At 42.2% G+C, this 23,194-nt stretch overlaps 1 protein-coding gene across 3 annotated transcripts in view; it reads right to left on the bottom strand.

Annotated features, from left to right (window-relative positions):
• Window positions 1–23,194, bottom strand: part of TNRC6B (trinucleotide repeat containing adaptor 6B) — a 132,041-nt gene that overhangs the window by 104,843 nt on the left and 4,004 nt on the right. For 2 of the 3 annotated variants that reach the window (XM_066634079.1, XM_066634076.1), the window contains exon 2: window positions 1,304–1,371. The exons of the other annotated variant lie outside the window; for it this stretch is intronic. In XM_066634079.1, coding sequence (XP_066490176.1) covers window positions 1,304–1,371 — 68 coding nt within the window. The remainder of the gene's footprint in view (window positions 1–1,303; window positions 1,372–23,194) is intronic. 3 annotated transcript variants of the gene reach the window in all.

The following is a 23,194-nucleotide window of genomic DNA, read 5'->3' as shown; positions in this document are numbered from 1 at the left end:
AAGCTATTTGAAATTTTGCCTAACATTAATATCCAGAATTTCAAAGATCCCAGTTTCCTAAATGAAAAGCAGTACCCAAAACAGTGGTCTACAAAACAAAAGGCCCATGAAGGGGAAGGTGGACTTGGTGGAGGAAGCCTTTGCTGTATCCTATCTCTCCCAGGCCTGAACAACCTACATGGGCTGCTTGGACTTTCTGCCAGTGATTTAGCTGGCACAGATCCAAGAAGTCCCACTGAACAGGCTGCATGGTTACTTGAGGTAGGGACAAATATCCCCCAACCCCAAGGAGACCTCCTGCCTGTGCCCAACCAACGCTGGATACAGTGGAGGCCATGTGATCCTGTCACACCAGCACCAGTTAGGATTGGGCAGTGAGTGTGCTACATTCCATACAGATTTGAATACCAGCTAGTTAGAAATTCCTTTTTATCTATGGGTCTGAAACAGAACCAAGAGCTCTAGCTACATGACTCATGACACAGCTGTAGGATGTTTCCTAACTTACTGCAGATAGTATTGATTTTTAAACCATTGCTACCAGTCTATCAAATGACTAACATAGCCATCAATGCAGTACACCTTTCTCTATTACTGAACTTAAAACAAATTTTTCTGCAGAAATTGTTAAATTTGACTACACTCTCAAAAACCATTCACTATTAGCATGACAACATTATACCAGCATTATACTTTAATATCTGTAAGCATAAAAAAAATGAGAAATATATGTTTACATGAAGTTTATTAAAAAGTATTTGGCTGTACCAGATAGCATGTAGTTTCTGAAAGAGGTAAACACAACAGCTAAACTACAGGTGTTACTGAAGACAACGACAAGTACGTTTGCTTAATCCGAACAATCTGAAATGAAAGGCTCACATTTCAGAAAGGATCCATCCAAGATACACCTAATAAGTTATTAGTAGATAGGAGTATGCAAAGTAAACCTATGCTGCCTAATAAAGGGGTCTAACATTCTATACAAACACTGGTTTATATCACAAGAAAGCTAGTCATAATTAAGACCCACAGGACTTTAGTTGCAACTAATGTCTCACTGATTTAAATGGTACTTAGTTATGATTAACTTTAAATGAATACAACCAAAGGGTAGTATCAGAACATCAAAACATAATTCAAATGTGTGGAGTCCATTATATAATAGTTCACTTATTCTGACCACTTAAGGTTTATTAAAACTAAAACTTGAATACTTCGAAAGGAAACAAGGTTTCAAGCACATTTATTCTTGAGGGCTTTGTATCTGTTAAGGCCCTTTTTAAATAAACTTGTGACTCACTGTTTGTTTTCTTCACCAGGAGGTGGAGTCTTGCCATGCCCTTCCATTACAAAATCCTCATGTTCCATCTGCGAAGGCAAGCATTGCAGGTCAGCATTGATGGAGCAAAACACATGCTGCCCTAAGTGGCCCTTTCTCCATCAGTACTTATCACCACCTTTTTACTGCTAATCCTAACTAAAAGACTGTCATGTGTCATTAACAAACAATACTATAATCATATTGTCAATTAATGGTACATTTTTCTGAGTATATGAGGGTAAGCAGCAGGAAGAATGCTTTCATAGCCAATACATGAAATAAATATACAAGAAAATCTGTTCCCCCTCGTATATGGACTTCCTTTCCCCTTTTTGGCCTGTTAAAAAGCCTGGTTTTATAGTTAAGGCATGTTAAATTCTGTATTAATGAACAATATGTCTTATAAAATCAACAAAATTTGTTCGATCACTATGAAATTTGGTATGGAATACCTCTTGAGTATGGCTATGAATTATCCAGATGTAAAGAAATTGGATAAAGATGGCTCACCTTCCTGCAGTAAGAATTGGAAGAAGACAGGGATTTTCATGGGCATTTCCCTTAGTTTGTTGGACAAGTGTCATAAACTTCTGCCTGGAGCTGGAGCTCCTTTCAAACATTCAAGTGTACCACTGAGGAATGCCTTTTACTTAGTTTTGGAAAATGTGCTCAATGCAATGTTATGCTTTCCAGTTCCCATGTTATTCAGTAGGGAGAGATGAAGATGTAATTTATTCATGTTCAGTGGCAGCTACCTCTACAGGAGGACAATGAGCGCAAGTAAATTTGTTGCTAGGAGGGAAAAGGTTTGACAAGAAAGATCTGCCAGGGTCAGTTCAAGGTGTAGATTGTCCTGAGGCAAGGTGTAGATCATCCAGAAGTAAACCTTTTCTGGCCCCCAACACACAGAAGAGAAAGGAGGTTAAATAGAGTAGGGACAAAGCAAACCTTTGTGGTGCTGTGACAGCATACAGGCTTGAAGACAGGTAGAAAAGCATTGGTTAGATGATTATGTACAGGAGAAGAGGCATTTTGTTTGGTGTTCAAAAAGCAAAGGAGATGACATAAGCAGGGATTTCTTGGTTCATTATTTTTGTTTTAATAATTAAAAAAATAAATATTTGCTGATATCCCAGAGGATTACCACATGGTGGCAGATCTTATCTACTGCAGCACAGACTATGCAGAATGCTGGTGTAGAATGGTAGCCAAGTGACTGAGCTGCAAATCAGGATTCCCCTGGTTCAAATTTCACCTCTGCAAAGAACTCATGAGGTGGTCTTAGCTAAGCCATCTAAGCCTTAACTCCCCATTGACAATATGGGAACAATAATATGTAGTTTTCTTACAGGACTGTTGTAGGTGGGGGCTCACATAACAATGTTTTCAACATCAGTGCTCCACATAGAGAAAAACAGATGTTGGAAATGAGGCTAGAAACCCCCTAGAGTTGCAAGAGCCATTCCATAGTCAAGGAGTCTTGTGTTCTCTATCAAACTGTGTCAGATAAAAATTGAGATGACTTATTTTTCAAAGGAATCTCTCTCCAGTAAGGGATCCAAGCTATCCAAATTTCAGAGATCATTGCTGAAAAATGGCTTAAACATTATAGCAGTTTAAAGATTGGAAGCAAAACCAGAAGCAATTTTAACCAGAGATTTCCCACATTTGTTGATGTGGAAAACATCATTTCAGTGGTCTAGAGGCAGTTCAGAAAGTTTAAGTATGCTGCTGAGGTATTCTTTCATTTATTTTGAAACTCCTTTGAGCATTTTCAGTTCCCATCATATTCACGGTGGTATAATTTCTCATTACACACAGTGACAACTTTTGCCAAGCAGGCACCTTTATCTAGTTCCCCCAGCTCATTTTTCATTCTTAGTATTCCGTACTCATTAGAAGCCATCTAATGCCACCATACGGCCGGCTACCATCACTTCCAGGCTAAGCTGGCAAGCTTCACCTGTGTTTCAACACAAGTAAATCAGTCAGGGTTCAACAGCTTTCTTCTCGCTGCTTTAGGCACAGTGCCACAGCCACAAAGCCAGCAAAACACTGGCAGAAGGGAGTGTGCAGCATTAGCAGGCTTGTTTTTCCATCTCTAGCCGGATGACCAGTGAGTGAGACAAGTCAGGGGTTGTCCAGGGTTGGCTGGTGAAGAAAGGGTTAAAAGTAGTGGAGAAAGGAGCAGACTGGAGCCAAATTCACCCTATGCGGCATCAAAGGAACACTCTAAAAAAATCCAGAGGGATAGCAATAGACACATTTGGGGAGGACCAGGGAAACAGGTTATCAGCTTTAAAGAAAGTGACTTCCTGTGTGGCATTCTAAACACAGAAGTAGTTTATTAAGACTAGAAAGGATCTAGGTTAGCATGGCAGCAGTGGCTGACTGAGATAACTACATGAGATATACATGAGATATACTACAGCATTTTCTTCAAAAAGAAAAAGAAAAAAGAACCACACAACAATTACATGGACATTCTATGGTAAATACACCCCTCAATTTAAAAGAACAGCAGCACAGTCCTATGCATGTTTACTTGAAAGCAAGTTCCTCTACACTTGATGGAACTTCCTCTCTACTAAGGGTGTTCAATACTCTTCAATACTCTGAAATTCTTTCATGCTTTATAAAGCATGAAAATTGTGAGTTGGCTTCTGCCTTAACAAGTACATCATGTAAACAGTAAAAAAAAAAAAGACACTGTACTCTCAAATAATGGTGCTTGCTTACAACTAAGGCAATACTCAGTTGCACACTGCCTTTGAATTTCAGCTGCAGCCATTTTCCTCCACAGGAGAGAGGCAATACTGAAACTAAACACAGTACAGAGGTAGTAAGAACCTAGATACTCCGACTCCTTACATGCCATTATTTGGGCAATGTATGTGCAGATAATACATGGGGGGAGGCAGAGGAGAATGTATGCACTGGCAACAGAGGCACAACTGCTAAATGGGATTCTACTGGGAGACAAGACAGAGATGGAAGATCAATTCATTTACAAAGTCTGCAAGATAGGTAGGCACAGAGAAAGTTATCTATATAGGAAGTACCAGGGTGCTGCAAGGGCATGTATAGAGGGATATGGACAATGAGCACATGTCAGTATTTGCAGGAGATACATTTTCTATTGCTATGTATTTATATACAATTTCTGTTAGGTTTGGGGCAGCTGGAGGTTATAAAAAGAGAGGTAGCAATATTAATAGATATGGGATGTTCAACTGACAGACATGGGAAGCACAATTTGAAGAACACCATATGCAAGGGCAGCCTGATGCTAGGTGCACTGGGGGAAATGCTCCAAATAAGCTATGAGTAGAGAACAGTGTGGCTTTAGGAAGCAGGTATCTATTTATTGGGAAAGGAGAGCAATGAGATGAAACAACAAGATGGGAATAAATGCAAAGTAAAACAGAGAAGAACTAGATTGTTCTCCAACATAGTTTCTTATCCTCCTCCTCTTATTCCCCTCCTGCCCAGAACCCAGGTCATTCTACCCATTTGTTCTAGCATTCCACCTGCTCCTTGCAGCTGTGCACAATCCAAAAGACGGTCCCCTCTAATTTCACTCATGCTCCCTGATGCCTTTTTCATTGTCCTGCAACCTCATACCCTCCCCAACCCTAAAGATGAAGCTTCACTGTGTTCTTTCACAGCCACTAATGGAATGTGCAAATGACAATAGAATTAATTTGCAAATTGGAATTGATGTTGTGTCCATTCTTTCCCATGGAAATATCATGACATTAATTTAAATATGTAACCAAGTTCTTATTACATATTGAAGACTGCCCCAATATTGTCTCTAGCCAACAGAGGAAGAGGGTTGGGGGTGAAAGACAAAACCAAAAAGTGGATGCATGGAGTTATAGTCAAGTACAATGTGTGGTATGATAAAATCTTTATTGTTCACATGGTGAACAAACTAAAGGAAGAACTTATAAATTCACTCATGCTCCAGAAAGCACAACAAATAAGATTTAACTCTTTCCTTAAACCAAAGTTGTTTGATCCTATAGCATACATCTGATTTGCAGGACATCTTGAATGTATACATCCAAGTGCAGCTTTTTACTTGATGTGGAAGTAATCCACACTTTTGCCAGTAAGTGAGGCACAAGCATCAGAATAAATACACACATGGTTACTTAGACATTTTCCTTGTTTAATCAGCCTAATCCAGTGTTTTCCAAACTGTAGATTGAGATCCACCAGTGGGTCTCCACCTGATTGTTGGTGGGTCATGAAACTGACAAGCAGAAAACTAAAAAGGAAAATATATTGAACACTGTAGAATGTGAAACTGAGTCGTGCATGTTTATTCACAAGTAGGCAAACGTGCCTCATTCTACTTCAAAGGGCCAACTGAGAGGAATACGCCACCAGAATGGTCCCAATTCAATGAACACAGGATCCCAAAAAACAAACAAGAATGCACCCCCTAGTCCAGCCATTATTTGGTATTTTCACAGATTTCTCAGTTTATTTTTTTGCAGTTTTCAGGGCTGCGTTTTTTTTTTACAAAAATGAGAAGTGCAGAAAGTAGTGCTGTGTTTTTACTTCGTTATCACCAAAAAACACACCTCTACCCAATTACCTATGCAAGAGACTGCATAGGGATGTGTACATTACTGAGTTGATCACAAAGCCAACGTCAGTCCAATTGATTCTAGACAGAAACTATAATATTAAGAAAAGGTTAAAAAAATCAATATCCAACCACAGAATCTTAGAGCAGTATGCACAAAGTATCCATTCAAGTGCTTCACATTATGTTGACACTACACTATTTCCTTGTTTACAGAAGTTCACATCATCTTGAGAGACTTCATCTATATATCTCATTCAAGCAGAATGTTTTAAAAAGTGCTCAAGAGCCAGTAGCTGAATAGCCAAGTGGGCTCTGAACTGAAGTTAGGATTGTCCATAGACTTTGGTTAAATTCCAGCCATTCTGCATTTAACCAGGTCTCCATATTTAACCAGGTTTGAAGACACTCCTAGAAAGTAACAGCATACCCTATGAACTGTCTGTGTGCACCACACAAGAACATGCACTGGCAGCTTCACAAAACAAAAAATGCCACAAAAATCACTCTTGTCACACACTTTACAGCTAGGATTACAATAAGGGAGATCTGGGTTCAAGTCATGATTCAGTCATAAAGCTCACTGGGTGATCTTTGATCCAAGTTACTCCCTCTCTCAGACTAACCTACTACACAAGGCTGCTGTAATGACAAAGCTGAAGAGAGAGGCTGCCATAAGTTCTTTGGAGGAAGAGTGGAATAAAAACAGTGACCAACTAAAGGGAAGATTGTTAGCAAAATACTCTGGGACAGGATCACAAAATCATTTGAAGTGAAAATCGAGTGATGCCCTGTAACAGAGAACCTTGATATATCAAGTCTCACCTAACACTTTTGACTGATTTTAAAGCCTGTAACTCTAAATTCCTAAAGCTATCTTGATTAGTGGAAATATCAAATAGCATATAATACGTACTACTATATAATAGCATATATATGTGGCCTGAAGAAAAGTTAAGAGTCTTAATATAAAAGTCTTAAAATAGTCATATGAAGTGCTTCAAATTATACAGTTGAAAAGATAAACCTATGAGAAAGGATGAGGAAAGCTAGAAGTCATCATCACGCTACAGATGGTTCAGAACTGGCTGATATACTTTCCAAGTTTTTTAGAGCTGTTCGGTCAAACCTACAAATGCCTTACCTTCAAAATGTCACATTTTATGCAGCCTGAATGCTTCTCTAACCTTTCCAACACTAGGACACTGCCTGAACTCAGAACTCATACACATAGGCCTCTGCTCTGAAGTTAGAGCCTAAACTCCTTGCTAGGCTTTACTGATAAGCTCTTATCAATCCCAGCAGACAGAGTTTTGGCTGAGCAATGCAAGATTGCCAACTTTAAGACTTCTGACTTACATAACTGACAAAAAGATTGTAAAAAGGTCAAGTTATAGAAGTCAGATTCTAATTCATCTGAAATTACTCAAGATGAAAACTTGGACAAATAAATTGGGATACAAACACTGGTTAAGAGCTACTTGTTACTACAGAGAATATTGTTGCTTAAGACATTTCTGCCCAACACTGCATATACACGACAGAAATCTAATGTGTACACTTGTGAGCTGGGCAGAAATGGGAAAAGTTACCATGGCACTGATTTTTTAGAAGTTGTTTATAAAGTACCTAAAATTGCTAAGCATTGTACAAAACCTAAACAAAGGCCCTAATCACAGGCTTGCTATCTAAAGATAAAAATCAAGACACATTGGAGGGGAGAGTAAAAGTAAAAGGTCATCAGGATACGTCAGTGTGAACAAATGTGTCTTAAAGAGGCATTTTAATGCAACCACTGAATAGTGTAGGACAGGGGTCTCCAAACCCCAGCCCGGGGGCCAGATGCGGCCAACAGCAAGCCTCTTTCTGGCCTGCGGCCAACATCTTGTCCCCTGAAAGCCTCTGGCCCACACAACTGAACATGACCAGAACTGTGCTCTGATTGTGTCTGGAGGGTCTTCTGAGGGCCAGAGAGGTTGAATAAATGAGCTCATTATTTATTCCCTCATGTTCCATCTCTAATTTATTTAAATTTTATATTTAAATTTTTTTCCCGGCCCTCCACATCACGCCGGATATTTGATGTGGCCCTCTGGCCAAAATGTTTGGAGACCCCTGGTGTAGGATGTCAGGGGAAAAGACTTTCCATGATAGGGAAATATTTGCTTCCAGTGAAGTCTAAGGGAAAATCTGGTTCCTAAAGTGGTGTCACTGTCTGTTAGAATATTCACTTCCTGTGCTAAAAACTCTAGCTCAGAAACCTTTCATTTTCAGCCTAAGCACAACACATCACTGGAAAAACAGCAGCAGATTGTGAGGAAGGGTGGGCAGATTCAAAGAGAAAAATCAAAAGAACAGGACTGGAAAGACTGAAAACTGAAAGGCTAGCTATGACATGCTAAAAACTCCCATCCACCCCTTGCAACTAAGAGTGTGTGACCCATGAGCAAGTTTATTCTCAAGTAAGCCCCATAAAGTCCAGTGAGATTTACTTCCTGAAAGATGTAAATACGGCAACATTTTTGTTGCAGAATTCCACTCAACTATATAGTAACAGTAATAGCGGACTCACATGGTCAGCAAATAGTAAACTCATCTATCAGTCTGCGCGTGAAACAGAGCACTCCACCAACATAGTGGTTTCTACATACTTGGGACACTCTCTAGGAATGCAGAAGTACAAATACTGAAAATTAAAAAAATAAAAATAATCCCAAACATCCTGATAGATTGAGCATGATTAGCTGACTCCAGGAGCCAAAGAATCTTGAGATGTAAATTGAAAAGCCAGCAGAAATGTTAAGAGGTAGGAAGAAGAAACATTTGCTTGCTTTAGTCTTGGAACAACTTATACAAGAGGCACACATTAGGACTCAAAAGATACAATACTTTGCTGCAGGTCCCCTTACTCTGAGGTGACCTCCAGCAGTCAAAAATCCACTGCAAGATGCACAGTAGCAAATGCTGGCACTGCTACAATGCCATGCAGGGATTTAGGCTGGGTTGTTCGTCTCCTATACAACTACACTTAACACCATACAGGTCCATTCTCATCTGTGGATTTAACTCACTGCAGGTTCTGAACTCATGATGGAGGGCCGACCTGGGCTCCCAGATACAACCAGAGATGTTCTCCAGTTGGAAGGTTTTCTGAGGCGTCAGAAAGGCACTTCCAGTTTTTATGAAAACCGGAAATATCTTTCCAGCACCTCCTGAGGCCCACAAAAGCTGCACGTGGCCTCTGCAGGCCTTGAAACACCTCCAGGCATGACCAGAGAATATCTATAGTCAAGTCCAGAGGTCCTGTATGGGCCTACGCACGGATCCCGTTAATTACAGATTTTGGCATCTGTGAGGAACAGAGCCCCCATGGATGCCAATGTGGGACTGTAGTTAATTCAAAATGTATTTAAAACAATAACATTGCCAGCACAAAAGTACCATGAAAGGATGTACTACACCTGTGTGAAAATGCCAATGTGATCATCTGTAACTCAAGAAGTCAGAGTATATAAATACTAAGCAACAGGATGCCATGGTAACTGGCAAGATTAAATATAAATGTTATAGAAATAGACTATTACAGAAATAAGTCTAGTGTATGTAATTATTAAGAATATTTATATACTTTTTCAACAAAAGGTAGTTCACAAAACTAGCAGTACACAGCAGTTCAAAAGTTCACAATAGTTCAAAAAGTAGTTCACAGCAAAATAAATTGAAATGTAATTGGTCATGAAGGCATTTAAAAGGTATTATAAAGATAGCAGATTTGACTATATTTCCAAGCCCACTAATTGTATATTATGGCATGGGGTTGTTAGCAATTGCTTTGACATAGCCTAGTTGTTCCCATTACAGTTATAACACAACTGAGACTAATCAGAGTATTAAAATTTGTCTCCGATATCCATTTTTGGAATACAATTGCAAAGTTTCATAAATGTTGATCCTTGAATGTGCATCAGTGATGTGTATGAATCATGTCTGAAATTTTTCAATTTTTAAAAACTTTAATTAAAAAAAAGAAACCTACCTGGCCTCATACTGCTGTCAGTCTAGCAATCCACATACAAGGTACTTCTTGAGCCATGTGTAAGTCTTATACTCCACTGAACTGCTAATCTAGATGATTTACCAGACCTGCATACTACTGCGATGACAAGTGAGTTTCATTTGTCTCACACAATTATTTTTAACAATTTGGTTTGTACAGTGTCTTACATAAAACTGTGAAGGGGTTTACTGTGAAGGGGTTCTCTGCAAATTCAAACAATGGAAAAATCAGAGCTAACATGACTAAGTTCATGAACTATTTGCCTTTTCTTATTAAACATCTGTGCTCAGATGAGTTCAAGTTTTGTTAAATAGTTTCAGATAATCACTTTCCCATTGCTTATTTTACAATGTTTCAGTTACATACAGAGTTTGCTGCTGGGGACCTCGGATAATGAAGGTGGCTCTTTAACACGAGAGCAGGATGATATTTATACATGTAGAGAAATAAAGAGAGGGATTGGGAATTGGCAGCTACTGGAATTACTTTCCTATATGAAATCTGACAATCTCACCTGTGAGCATTCATAGCTCCAGAACAGTCCAAGTGTGACAATTTTAGGACAAAATATGCATGTCCCATCAGTAATGAAAAACAGTTAAAACCAGAGATGCCAATTTTTTTCTTTTTCTACAAAACTTAGGAGACAGTAAGGAGGGAGAAATTAAGACTCAAGTGCATTAGTGAGGGGATATCGTTCTTGCTGTTGTGTTCTGGTCTTTCTCCTCTTTTCCCAAACAGCACTTAAGCTTAAATTGGGAGGTATCGGGGCTCAAGCATATCTGGAAAATCAGAATCTTGACGATAAGGAGCCCTTCCTAGAATAAGCATTACTGACGGAGTTTAGGAACTAAAGTACTAAAGAGGAAGGGCCCACATAGCAGAAACCAGCTTCTTGCCTTCTTTAATAACCCATGGGTTAATAACCCACTCACCAGGAGAAGCCAAGTGGTAATGGAACACAGCAATTCTTTTGTGCTCTTGATTAAATCTATTGAAAATTTAAATATCACTGCCAAGTTTCTCTTGTAACACCACTAAACCAAAGGGATAACTGAATACAAAATGGCAACTGAAACTCTAGATCAGTTGCCATGGCCAGAGGGGGGTTTTGGTAGTAATTTCACTGCCACTTGCCCAGGAAACCAGGCTATCCAGTGGGGGTCCCTTGGGCCAGACCTCTTCCCTAACTTAATGCAAAGTCTCAGGGGTCTTTCTCAAGATCATACTGATGAGAACATAATTCCACTGATATCCTTACAATAAGACAAAGAAAAATATGAAAACAGATTTTATTAAATGGTAAAAGAGAAGAAAAGATGGCAAAGCCAATTGTACAAGAACAACCAAGTCATCAAATTTGGCAGAAAAAGAATTACTTCTACAAATATAACAAACTCCACAACAAGTCAACAAAGGTTGGAAAACAGCAGATAGATGACAAGCTCAAAATAGACCCTGACAGCTCTAAATACACAATCCCTAACTAATCAAATCTGGATAGTGAATTCTACCAGCATTCTCTAACTCACAATCACAGAAATCACTTGATGGGCAATCCTTGGAACTCTCACAGAGGCTCAGATTTCTTGAACGTTTATCCTCCAGCTGAAAGAACATCCTGCTTTCTAATTGGATGGCACTAACCGTCTACCCTTCCTGTAACCTGAAACTTCCGACAGGGAAAACCAAACAAAGTAAAACGAGGAATAGCTGGGACTCTCTACTAGCAAAAGGAGAAGGGAAGAAACCCACAGGGTTATGCACAGTATTTTACAGAGAAATAATCAAAAGAAGATTAGCATGCCCATGAAATATAACTATTTCATAACAGTACAGTCGTGCCTCAGCATCTATAGGGGTTCTGTTCCCAGAACTCCTGCAGGAGCCAAAACCTGCAGGACAGGGCACCCAGACCTCCGAACATGACCAGAGCTGTGTTCTGGTTGCATCTGGAGGGTGTTCTGAGTACTGGGGAACCCAGATGCAGCCTGTCCAGCCCTCAGAATGCCTTCTAAGAAGGCTTTAAAACATCACTTCTGTTTTTTCCAAAAAAACTGGAAGTGATGTTTGAAGGCCACATGTAGTTTCCCCAAGTCTCAGAACACCCTCTGGACTCAGAGGGTACAGGTTGGGCCTAAATGTAGGTCAGGGAATCCAACCTGAATAAAATTTGCGAATGACAAGGTCCAACCTGAACTAGTCAGCAAACTTTGCACACCATGGACACAAAAAGCACTTGATTTTTTTTCCTTCCAGAAAATGCTGAAATGAGAGGGGAAGCATGGATTGGAAAAAAAGAAAACAGAGTTATGCAGTACACAGGGGAAAAAACTGCTTCTTTACCAAGAGACCTTAGGCAACTGCTGCCCACAGTTCAGATCTTTGCTCACAACAGCAAATTCTCAAAATTCCAAGAAGTGTCAGAGCGCATCATGTTATATACAGTGTACTAATTAAACTGGTTGTCTTGATTTTTTAAAATATTCTGCACTGTCCTTGAAAATGTACTTTGAGACAGGCACAGGTCAATCCTATAAAAACCAATATATTTTACTGTTAATCAGGCAGCAAAGTAGAGCCTTCCCTATCTTTAGAGATCATGAATTCATAACCTGTGTTTGTTATCCTTGACTATTTCCTTCTATTGGCAGTAAGAGCTCAAAAGCATCAAATGTTGCACAAAACCACCTTTTATCTTACAACAAACCAGGCTAACACACAAGACATCAGGAGTTTTGGCTTACCTTGGTAAGTCCTGTTCCTGGTAGAGACAGGGGGCATTCCTGACAGATGGGAATGTCCCTCGTTGCTTCATATAGGCAGGTCAAACCCAAAGGAGGGTGGAGCTCCATGTGCGTGGGGACCAGGACCCAGACTAATAGCCGAGCCACAGTCCTCAGAGACAAAACTTAATAACTGGAAAAGATTAAACTTCAGCAAAAAAAGGCAGACCAACATCCAGGATAGAACAAAGGTCAGCAAGACCCCAACCACCAGTATTAGCCCATCATGTGTAACAAAATTTAACTGGACCAGAAGGGTGCAGAGTTCAATGAGAATAGAAGAAGGGAGGGCAGAATGCCCGTCTCCACCAGGAATAGGACTTACCAAGGTAAGCCAAAACTCCCGATTTCCCTGGTGGAGACAGGGGCATTCCTGACAGATGGGATCTCCCTGAGCAGTAATCCCTGAGTTGGGCAGGATCAGATACAGAACATATTAAATGCTAAGCACCGTCTGGAGGACTCTACGTCCGAAGGCGGCCTCTGCAAATGTGTGAGAATTAACTTTATAGTGTTTTAGAAAAGTATGGGCAGGAGGTCTGGTCTGGAGGGTAGAGCCTCCATTTGCCTGAAGATAACATCCGCAGGTCGCCAGTTCGAGGCCACCGGCACCGTGCGACCTTGAAGCAGCTGACAAGCTGAGCCAAGTTATTCCATCTGCTCTGAGCGTGGGAGGATGGAGGCCAGAATGTTGCAACCAGATCAGAAAGAAACATCTGAATGTTGTGGTTTCTTGAAAGATAGAACCTTCTTTCAAATTGTAAAAATCCCTACGGGGATTTAATTAGCCTGCCTATGTAAACCGCCTTGAATAAAGTCCAAGGAGAAATATGAGGATCAAGAAAGGCGGTATAGAAATACCTGTATTATTATTTTATTTTATGTGGTGGCGACCATGTAGCCGCTCTACAATCACAGACAACAAGGTGATGTCATCAAAAGCGGCTGAAATGGCTGCCCCTCTCAATGAGTGAGCAAGGATCCCTTCAGGGGGCTGAAGTCCCAAAGTGTTGTAAGCCATGGAAAGGAAAGGCAGGTTCTCAACCACCTAGCTAGTGTCCTAACCTGAAAGGCTATAAGGGCATCAGTCTTTCTAAAGGGTTTTGTGTAAAATCTAGTAGCCCTACCTACATCCAGCATATGGCAAGATCTCTCTTTAGGATGTTTGGGATTAGGACAAAAGGATGGCAAGACTAATTCTTGTTGACAGTGGAAAATTGTCAGTGGACAAGAAGATCTGTCCAAAGAACCAGGTTATCTTCGTGAAGATGCAGAGCTTGGGATGGATAGACAGCTCTCCCAGCTGCGAAACACTACGAGCAGAGGCGATAGCCACCAGGAAGGCAGTCTTGATAGAGAGTAGCTTTAAGGGATTGTAGCTATAGGCTCAAAGGGAGCACTAAACAAAGCTGTAAGAGCCTTGAAAAGGTCCCAAGCAGGGACTCTGTGAATGGAAGGAGGATTAAGCAGATTCACCCCCTTAAAAAACCATTTAACATGAGGGTTCATCAGCAGTGACAGATGACCTCCCGCTCCCAAAGTGCCTTGAATTACTGCCACCTGGCATCGCAGGTTGGAGGTCTTGAGGCCCTTCTCTAACCCATCCTGCGAGAAAACAAGAACAACAGAGACTAATGGAGAGGTGGGATCAAGGTCCTTTTCTCTACACCATGAATGAAACTCTTCCATGTGGTTCTATAAACCCTTCTTGTGGAAGAACCTCTAGAAGATAACCTGGAGGAGATTACCCTCTTAGAGAGACCAAAGTGTTGAAGCTCTAACCTTTCCACACAGACAGATGGAGTTTGTATGACTGTGGGTGATTTAGCAGACCCTGGGACTAAAGACCTGCTCGATGAGGAATTTCCCAAGGGGGAAGAACTGACATCTGCAGTAGCTCTGGTTACCTGGGCCTTCTTGGTCAGCTTGGGACGACTAGGACCACTGGTGCCTTGTATACCCCTATTAGACTGAGCATTTGCGTCAGAAGGGGAACAGGAGGGAAGGCGTAAAGAAGACCCTTGGGCCAAAGGTTTGATAACGCGTCAATTGCCTCTGCCTTCAGGTCCTTCAGCCTGGAAAGAATCTCACCACTTGGGGCATTTTCGGCCATAGTGAACGGAACCAGTACTGGTAGACCGAAGTGGACTGTGATTTTCGAGAAGGTCTGAGGATGCAATTCTGCCTCCGCAAGCCTGCTCTGACTTAGCCAATCCACCTCTACATTTGGTTCCCCCTCCCAATGTTGTGTGCCTAGAGACATTAGATTTCTTTCTGCCCATTGAAGGATTAGGTTTATCTCCCTCATCAGCTGCCTTGACCCCCCCTTGGTGGTTCAGGTAGACCAGCTTTGGCTGACCGATTGTCGGTCCTGTCTAGGACGTGTCCCTGGCGTAGAAGAGGTTCAATCACTCTCAATTCCAGCAGCTGATGTTGAGAGATGATTCCAGGGAGGACCATCGTCCCTGAATTGATCTCCAGTTCAGATGAGCCCCCCCCCCCATCCTATTCAGCTGGCATCTGTGGTTAGGACTGTTTTGGTATGAGCATGAAGACTGACCGCTAGAGCTAACCAGTTCTCAGTCAGACACCACCGCAGGTCCTTCTTCAATGACAGAGGAACGTGAATCCTGAGCTGAGACCTCCTCTCTGTTAGATTTGTATAAGGGGACAGAAACTGCTGAAGTTTCCAAAAAGACGTGCCCAGTTGACTAGCTGAAGACACAAAATCAGCATCCCCCAAAACCTGGCAAGTGTGTTTAACAATTGTGTGATCTTCTGTTGTCTGTCTCTGGAGAGGAAAGCTCGAAAAACTCTGGGTATCGAACTAAACCCCCCCAGGGGATTAAGTACTTGTGAGGGTGTCAGCACACTTTTGGTTTTGTTGATGACAAACCTATACTGTTTGAGACACTGTACTGTAAGGGTGGTGTGCACCTGAGCTAAATCCCTGGATGACACTTTGATCAGGAACAAATTTATCAACTTTAAATCTAGGATCCCCTGCATCTCTCCATTTCATTTTGGAAACGGAGAAAGAGATTAAGTAGACCCCAGAGTTCCTTTCTGGCAGAGGAACCTCTTCTACCCCCCTATTGAGAGAAGATGATTTAAGGCATCTAGCATAGTAGAGAGTATTGCTGGTACCCTGGAGAAAAGAACCTGCCGGAACCTGTCTTGAGGCATTCTGAGGAACTCCAGGGAGTAACCTCTGCTGACAGTTTCCAGGACCCAGGCATCTGAGGTGATTTGATGCCATAGGAGGGCAAATTGAAGAAGCCTGGCTCCCACTGGAACTGAGGGGGGGAGACTTGGCATCATGCCGACTTATCCTTGGAAGATCTGGGGTTTGAATTGGCCCACTGAGAAGAGTGGAGTTTCCCCCGTTTCTGGGGAAATCTGCCTGTGTTCCACCTAGGTTTAAATCTGTTTGTTCTCTAGATATACCGGAGGAATGAAAGGAGCGAAAAGGCAAGTTTAGTTTAAACTTGACCTGACTTTTGGGTGCAGAAGGCTTGTCCTTGTTTTCTACCAGGATAGGCTCAAGAGACTGTCCAAAAGGTTTGCCCCCTTCAAGGGTGTGCCTACCAGTCTGCTTTGTGAATGAGAATCAGCATCCCAAGGGCAAAGCCCCAGGTTACGTCTAGCAACTACATTGGATGCCATGGCCCTGGATGAGAACTGGAGTGCATCCAAGGAAGAATCGGTCGCAAACGCTACTGTCAGGGAGATATTTTTGAGGGGACCTTGATGGCCTTAGGGAGAGAGAAGGGCTGGAGTTAGACTGCTCATCAACCCAAAGAAAGGTAAGTCTAGCAAAGATAGAAGTTGTAACCACAGCACGCAGGGCAAGAGGAAGCCTCGAAAGCACTCTTGAGAGCAGGCCTGATTCTCTTATCGGAGGGATCCTGAGGTCTGCCCTCCGCTTTGGATAGAATGATAGCGGCCAAGGCTGCTACCAGGGCATCAACGGAAGGTGTCTTAAGTTTCTCAAGAACTTCCTTGGGGAGGGAGAAGAATTTGTTGACTAATCTAGCATCCCTCCTGCCATGTAAAGGTATTGCCTACTCAGATTCCATGATCTTAAGAGAAGCCTCAGGAAAGGGTATCTCTGCCTGGCGGAAAGGCAAAAAAGGGGAAAAAAGAGGTCTTCCAGATGCACAGTGCTGCAGAGCTAGGCTCACCCTCTGCTGATGCTTTGAGGCTTAATTACTTTCTCCAACACCCTGGGGAGGAATACTGCTGGAAAAAGTCAATTCATGTTGGAGTCAGCACCCCCTGGTCTTCCCTTGAGAAACTCCCTTTCTTCTTTGGAGGAGTGTTCTTCTGAGGAACTAAGTTCAGAGCCCCCATAACCCATAGCTGTTAGGAGCTTGGGATTTTGCCAGCATGTGTGGCTTCCCGTGATTTAGGGGATTTGAGATTTTTCTTGTGCCAGGAGGCATGGGAGTCTGAGGCAGCTGAAAAATCAGACCCCTGCAGAGCCAGGGGGGAGATAGGGGGCCTGGGGCATTTAGCTTTGCCCTTACCCTTGGTGCTGGAGGGATACTGTGGCTCAAAGGCAGAGCCATGTGCAGCCAATCTGGAGTCTATAAACCCCTCCAGCCACAGTACAATATGCTCTCTGTCTGCATTCCCTAGAGGTGAGGGGGCAGCAGGAGTCTTGGTGCCTTGTGAGTAGGTGCAGCTCTACCCAGTGATTTGGCTAATCTGGTATGCGTGAGGTACCCAGGTCAGGAAGGCTGGGTTCAGAAGTCGCATCAGAGGACATTGTAAGTTCAGAAGAAACTAACAAATCTCTATGAATGCAAATAGATTTTTTTTTTTTGAGGAGGGGGGGCAAAGAAAGTTTACCAGCAAAAGAGCAAAGAGCAACTAACAATTTAACAGCCTCAGCTGAGCCAACCAGACAAAGCCTAAATAGAAAATTTTCACCAGCCAGAGCCAAGACACTGAGGCTGCAATCCTAACCACACTTTCCTGAGACTAAGCCCCATTGAACCAGATAGAGCTTACTGCTGAGTAGACCCGGTTCGGAATGTGCCCTAAATCACTGTAAAAAGGCTTCCCAGCCCCTTGCAACTCGCGGGAAGCATGAGAGCAGGCACCAGCAAGCAGCCCTGAAATGGAGGGCTGACAAATCCAGGCTAACAAATCCATGGAGGCGCCTGAAGCTGGGGTGCGCGGGGCAGATCTGGGCCCCTAGAACTTGTGGAGTGATCTGCCTGGTCTGAACCCAGGCACTTCTTTAGCACCGGGCAGACCTGGGGGGAGAAGGCAGTCATTCCCCCCTCCCTGCCGCCACCTCTGAGAGGCGCGGACCAGGCGCGCTAAAATCCTGCTGCTACTGCTTCCCTGGGAGTGGCTGCGACACTGCAGGGACCTTGGAGCGGCAAGGCATGGAGGCAGGCTGTGAGCTCTGCAGGGAGGAACGTGCCTGCCTGCTCCAGAGGGCTTCCCACTGCCCCTGCCTTCGAGCCCCAGGAGGGGAGAGGGAGAAGAGGCACGAGGAGAAGAGGAAAGACGCGCTGTGAAGGAGAGTTCCAGGAGGGCAACCAGCCTCTGTGCGAGGCAGGAACGAACTGGGTCCTGGTCCCCGCGCACAGGGAGCTCCACCCTCCTTTGGGTTTGACCTGCCTATATGAAGCGACAAGGGACATTCCCATCTGTCAGGAATGCCCATCTCCAGCAGGGAAATCAGGCTAACAAATCAGGCTAACAAACAAGACATTTTCACAGCACAGACAAGGAAAAGCACACAGTGAATCATCTTAAGATCCAAAAGAAACTAAAGCCCAGCAGTAAATTGGCCAATTTGACAACAGATCACAATAGAAAACTACCGCAGATACTCGCCTATAAGTCGCCCCCACAGATACGCCGAGGGCAGGTTTTGAGCCAACAATTGTGGAATTTTCTATGACCCTCGGATAAGTCGGGGGTTAGAGGGGTGTCTGACTATAGTTTTGTCTGATTTTACTCCAGGCCAGATCCTGAAAAATAACCTACCACTAATTGTTACCTAAGAACTGTAGCCTCTAATTTACTAAAAACATAGTAAGAGATCATAAGATACATTTTTATTCTTTTCAAATTCTGGTCTTCACCACCTTTTTGTAAACACTATCAGAATAAGTACACTGTAAACAACATACCACTAAATCAGTGGTTCCCAACCTGGGATTCATGTACTCCCAGGGACACTCAACAGGACCTTTAGGGGTACTTGAAAAAGAATGGAATAATGGTAGAAAAAGGCAGGTTATGCTCCAGAATGCCTTGCAAGGACCAGCAAGGCAGGAAGGGAGGTAGCTAGTTGGCTTTGAAAGCCCCACCAACAGCTAGTTTTTGGTCATCAATTCATGTATGAACCAGTGATTGAAAACCAGCACAGTAAAAAAGCTGAAACATAATATGGAAAGTGATCAATCACCCAGAATTTCTCAGCACACTTCTGGTGCAAAACAGTGCAAAGGCAGAGTCTTCAGTTTCTCAAACAGATAAAAACAGAAAACACTGTGATGAATACATGAAGTCTGGGTTTTCATAGAGAGGAGATGAGGGCTTGTATTATTACAAACATTTTGCTAATATGAAGGGTACAATTTATTATTGCCAAGGGATATGCAAGTGAAAAAGGTTGGCAACCACTGCAGGAGAACCATGAATCAAATCCACCTTTAAGGTGTCTGATGTGTTAAGCCAGAAGCTCTACATACAATATACTACCCATAACACATAACTGAGAGTGTGCAATTCAATTCACAGCAGAGAGATGCAGCTGCATATATTTGTAATCCTTTTTACTCAGAAGTAGACCCACTGCTTTCCATGGGTGTTATTCTTAAGTAATGCTGCATTGAATTGTAGCCTGGGAATTGCTGCTTCAAATGGAAAGGGGTTCCCCCCCCCCCAAAAAAAAAGACCTCTGCCAAATGCAAAGCCTTTGCAAAAGGGAATCGGGTTGCAGCAGCAAAAAGGAATGGAGGGGAATAAAAGATTAATTTTGGCTGAAAAGTCCCAAGAAAGTAACTATAGCAACTAACCAGCTGCCTGCCTAAGCTTAGAGAAAGAACCTGTTCAGAGTTGAAATGCTCTGCCCTCTGATTGACCCGGAGATAAGGCGAAGTGAGAATTGGAGCTTGATTACTAGGCAAAAATTTCACCTACTATGCCTGAGTATTTATGGTAAGTACTGTATGTCAGATTACTTCAAATTAAATCAGATTATATCAGATTACTTCAGATCAACAACACTATTAATCTGCCAAAATGTTTTACACTTCAATTTCATTTGCCTTAATAGCCAATTACAAATTTTGCCTTTTACTGGGGCAGAGTGCAGCTTTTCCAAGACTATGGTGTAAATTAATGGTAGAAGATGATTTCAAAGTCATTCAATATAATCACACTGGTTCTCCATCACAAGCAGCAGCTGCTCAAGAGAGACATAATTCCACTTAATTCATAATTCCACATAATTCCAATATCAATGATATAGTATGATGAACTAGCGAGGTACACGTTTAGATGAACCACCACCAGCTGACATGCACATGATGAATTTTTAGTTCCAGTAGTAACTACAGCACGGTATGTTCCATAATTTGCTTATCTATAATAGTGGAACGGGCTTTGCATGCATAAGGTTCCAGAATACTGAGTTAAATTAAAAAGATCAGGTAGCAGTGCTAGAAAAAGACCTCAGAGTTGCTGTCAGAATAGGTTGCTCTTACTCAGATGTGCCCAACTCATAAAGCCATTTCATATGTTCTATGCCAGTGGCTCTCAAAAATTTAGCACCAGGACCCACTTTATAGAATGAGAGTCTGTCAGGACTCTGTCAGTGATGTCATGACCAGAAGTAACATCATCAAACAGGAAAATTTTTAATAGTCCTAGGCTTCAACCCTACCCACACTTACCCAGAAGTAAGTCCCATTTACCATCATTGTTAAAATGTTAAAATATACAGAGTAGCCTGTTAAAAGTACAAATCTGTAACATTTCCCCAAATGCAGTCACATACCATGGTAGCATCAAGTCTAATAAAGTATTGAAATTAATGGGGACCCACCTGAAATTGGCTCATGACCCACCTAGTGGGTCCTGACCCACAGTTTGAGAACCACTGTTTTATGCCAGCACTCTCTCTCTCCAATAACAAATTCAGCCATGCAATCTGTCCCTCTTAAGGGGCAAACTACGACTATCCCAGAGAAGCAGCAGAGTACTTATATGTAACAGTGTACATTGTAAATCAATAACACACATCATTGTTATTTTTAACATAGTATTAGGCTATATTTCCAGAACCAGGGAAACCTAGCAATGCAGCGGCTGTGCTTGTAATGCTGGTCATTAATTCTCTCAAAACCTATGTACCACCCTGCCCTCCCCCTTTACATGGGCTACATGGCAATTGCTACTGCTATATACCAGGAACACACACACAAGAATGGTGCAGTACACCTGGTAGCAGTGGAAGCTACAAATGCCTCATGAACACTCAACAATGGTGACATGCGGTTTACACAGCACCTGCCACAGCATGTTGGGGCAGACAAGTTGATTAACTAGTCAACCAGTGGGCAAAAGAGCTGCTGTGGTTCCTTTTCTTCTTGCTACTATATCCTCTGTTTCTACTTTCTTTGCAGGCTGGAGGAGGAAAGGGAAAAAAGGGTGGCATGGCAACAACATACACTCAATGCTGAACAGTGGAAGAAAAAGGAAGTAAGAGAACTACTGAAGAATAGAGGGGCTGCTTTGGCAAAGCCCCTCCCCCCAAAAAGACCTCCTGGCTTAAATTTCATTTAGAACCTCCTAGCCCTGCCTACTGTTCATACAGTAGGCCTGAATCACAAAACAAAAAGGTGGCAGCAGTACTGCAGCAAACCTACTTCTAGGTCCCAATACACCTCTAGTTTAGAACTCATCTACACATAATACATGTTGACACACAAGTTCATTATATTAACTGTCTAAATTTTTCTTAATATAGACTGAAAACAGCATGACACTTTGGAAAGATTTCTTCAGAGCTACTCTGCAGTGACATGCAGTAATCTGAAAATATTTAGAAATGCTTTTTATCATTAGGGTTTGCGTTACTTGGTGTGGGCAGTCAGCATGTCACCTCCATGATGGACCATCTCACATGAAGTAGGGGGGGGCAATGACCCAGGTGGTGGGCATGGTGATGTACTATTGCCCCACCCTGCTGTTTTTTTGGCTATACCTTTCAACAGAACACAGATATTTCAACATAGTTTGTTTCATTGCATTCTTCTGTAAATTACATACCAAATGGTATAACATGATGGTATTATTCCTAAAAACCACTATTTGGGTCACTAGTAGTATCACTCCCTCCCCACGGCGTCACCTTACTGGTTCCATGCTATGCCATAACATCTTTTTGGTTCTTTGAATAATCAGTCTCATTGGTCCATTCTGAATTAAGGAAATGTATTTATAATAGAACAGTTGCATTTCTTTTGGCAATAAGTTTTGATAGAATGGAGATATTTCATTCTGGGTTTTTTCACTGCATTCTACTGCAAATTACACATTGAATGGTGTATGACGGTATTACTTCTACAAACTGATTTTAGTTATTATGGTCACTAGAGCATGTCATTCCCTTCTTTACATGTCACCCGGTGTGGCCCGCACCCCCCTAGTGACGCCATGGCTTTTTCACTAGGTTAGCTATTTGAACATGTTTTAAAGTTTAAGTTAGCCTCGCAAACCTTTCCATCATGAATTTGTCTCATCTCCCATTTAAAGCTATCCAAACTAATAGCCGTCACCACATCTTGCGACAATGAATTCTGTAACCAAATTATACGCTTGTGTCCATAAACAGACATTTTGAAAAGTTAGTAGTTTATCTGCTCACACATTATTTATAGTAGACAGATATCCCCTTATCTATGGGGGGATACATTCCTGATGCTACTACAGAAACCCAAAACCACAGATAGTAGCAAATCCTACTCAAATCCCCCATCATACTCATGACTCACCTCTCTTTGTTTGCAAAAGGCTTGCAAACTTTTTGGAAAAAGAAGCAAAAAGCTAGAATCCAGACTTGTAGCTGCTGGAGGAACACTAGAGGCAACAATAGAGAGAATGCTAACAGGAAGCCGAGTCTAGCATTCTCGCTGTCTGCCTCCTGTTAGTATTCTCACTGTCACCTCCTCTAGCAGCTACAAGTCTAGGCTCTTGCTTTTTACTTCCTTTTCCAAGCATTTGCATATGTAAAGAGGCGAGTCATGAGCACAATAGGAAAATATTTGCAAATCACAGATATGAGTCCCAGGGATACAGGAGGACACCTAAATTCATGACTAAAATGCAACCTCACTGCTTTTCTAGTTTACAAGCTTCCCTGCCCAATTGCCTAGAAGCAAAATTTTCTTGTG

Source organism: Tiliqua scincoides, chromosome 7, assembly GCF_035046505.1.
Source record: "Tiliqua scincoides isolate rTilSci1 chromosome 7, rTilSci1.hap2, whole genome shotgun sequence".
NCBI classification, from domain to species: domain Eukaryota; kingdom Metazoa; phylum Chordata; class Lepidosauria; order Squamata; family Scincidae; genus Tiliqua; species Tiliqua scincoides.
Note: the sequence above shows the minus strand (reverse complement) of the source record. Positions and strands in the feature narration are given on the sequence as shown.